At 57.5% G+C, this 1,185-nt stretch overlaps 1 protein-coding gene across 1 annotated transcript in view; it reads left to right on the plus strand.

Moving 5' to 3' along the window:
- Positions 1–1,185, plus strand: part of NBEAL2 (neurobeachin like 2) — a 33,746-nt gene that overhangs the window by 8,265 nt on the left and 24,296 nt on the right. Inside the window, exons 4-5 of the mRNA XM_027704874.1 lie at positions 918–1,039; positions 1,140–1,179. Of these exons, the coding sequence (XP_027560675.1) occupies positions 918–1,039; positions 1,140–1,179 (162 nt within the window). The remainder of the gene's footprint in view (positions 1–917; positions 1,040–1,139; positions 1,180–1,185) is intronic.

The raw sequence follows: 1,185 nt of genomic DNA on the forward strand, positions 1-1,185 counted from the left end.
GGGAATGGGGGGGGGGGATGATGAAGTTTGTGGGAGATGCTGTGTTTTGGGGGATGCTGGACTTTGGGGGTGATGCTTTTTAGGGGGTCGATGCTGGGATTTGGGAGGTAAATCCTGGCTTCAGGGGTGATGGGATGCACTTTTGGGATCAATGTGCTTTGGAGGGGAATGACGCACTTTTGGGGTTTGTGCTGTGTTTTGGGGGATGCTTGACTTTGGGGTGATGCTTTTGGGGGGTGATGCTGGGATTTGGGGGGTAAGTCGTGAGGTTTTGAGGTGATGGGATGCCCTTTTTTGGGGTGGTGATGGGTTTGGGGGGGATGCTTTTTAGGGGAGTGATGCTGGGATTTAGGATGTAAATCCTGGGTTTGGGGGTGATGGGATGCACTTTTGGGATCGATGTGCTTTGAGGGGGGAATTATGGCCTTTTAGGGGGGGTAAATCCTATGTTTTGGGGTGATGGGATGCACTTTTTAGGGGGGTCCTGCACTTGTAGGGTGATGCCGTGATTTTGGGGGGTAAATCCTGTGTTTTGGGGTGACATGATGCACTTTTTTGGGGGGTGATGTCTTTTGGGAGGGGATGCTGGACTTCCTGGGGGATTATGCACTTCAGGGGGAGTGACGTTTTGATTTGGGAAAGGGGTCAGCCCCGTGTTTTGGGGGCGACCTGATGCATTTTAAGGGGGGAACGATACAGTTTTTGGGGGGATGCTGCAGTTTTAGGGGGGTCGCTGGACCTCGGGGGGGTGATGCCGTGATTTGGGGGGGGGTTAACCCCTGTGTTTTGGGGCGGAGCCGCTGCCCTGAGTGTGCGATGCTGCGTTTTGGGGGCGATGCCGCGCTCCGGGGGGGGCTCAGCCAGAGGGGGATTTTTTGGGAGGGTGGGGGGGTTATTCCCGCTCCTTTTCCCGGCAGCTGCGGGATGTTCCCGAGGACGATCGGGCGCGGGGGCAGCTGGAGAGCGGGATCCTCCACGCGCTGCTCCTCTGCGAGGGCTTCTTCGACCCGCACCAGACCTGGCGGCGGCAGCTCCGCGGGTGAGCCCGGCCCTAAATCCCGCCTCCATCCCAAAATCCCACCCGCCTCCTTCCCCCGAATCCCGTATTCCCGCCGCTTCATCCCTCTGTCTCCTTCCAGGGAATTCATCAGCTCCAAGGAGAAGAGTAAATACAAGTTTGCCCCC

This window comes from Neopelma chrysocephalum, unplaced genomic scaffold (genome assembly GCF_003984885.1).
Source record: "Neopelma chrysocephalum unplaced genomic scaffold, ASM398488v2 Primary Assembly neopelma1_295, whole genome shotgun sequence".
NCBI classification, from domain to species: Eukaryota; Metazoa; Chordata; class Aves; order Passeriformes; family Pipridae; genus Neopelma; species Neopelma chrysocephalum.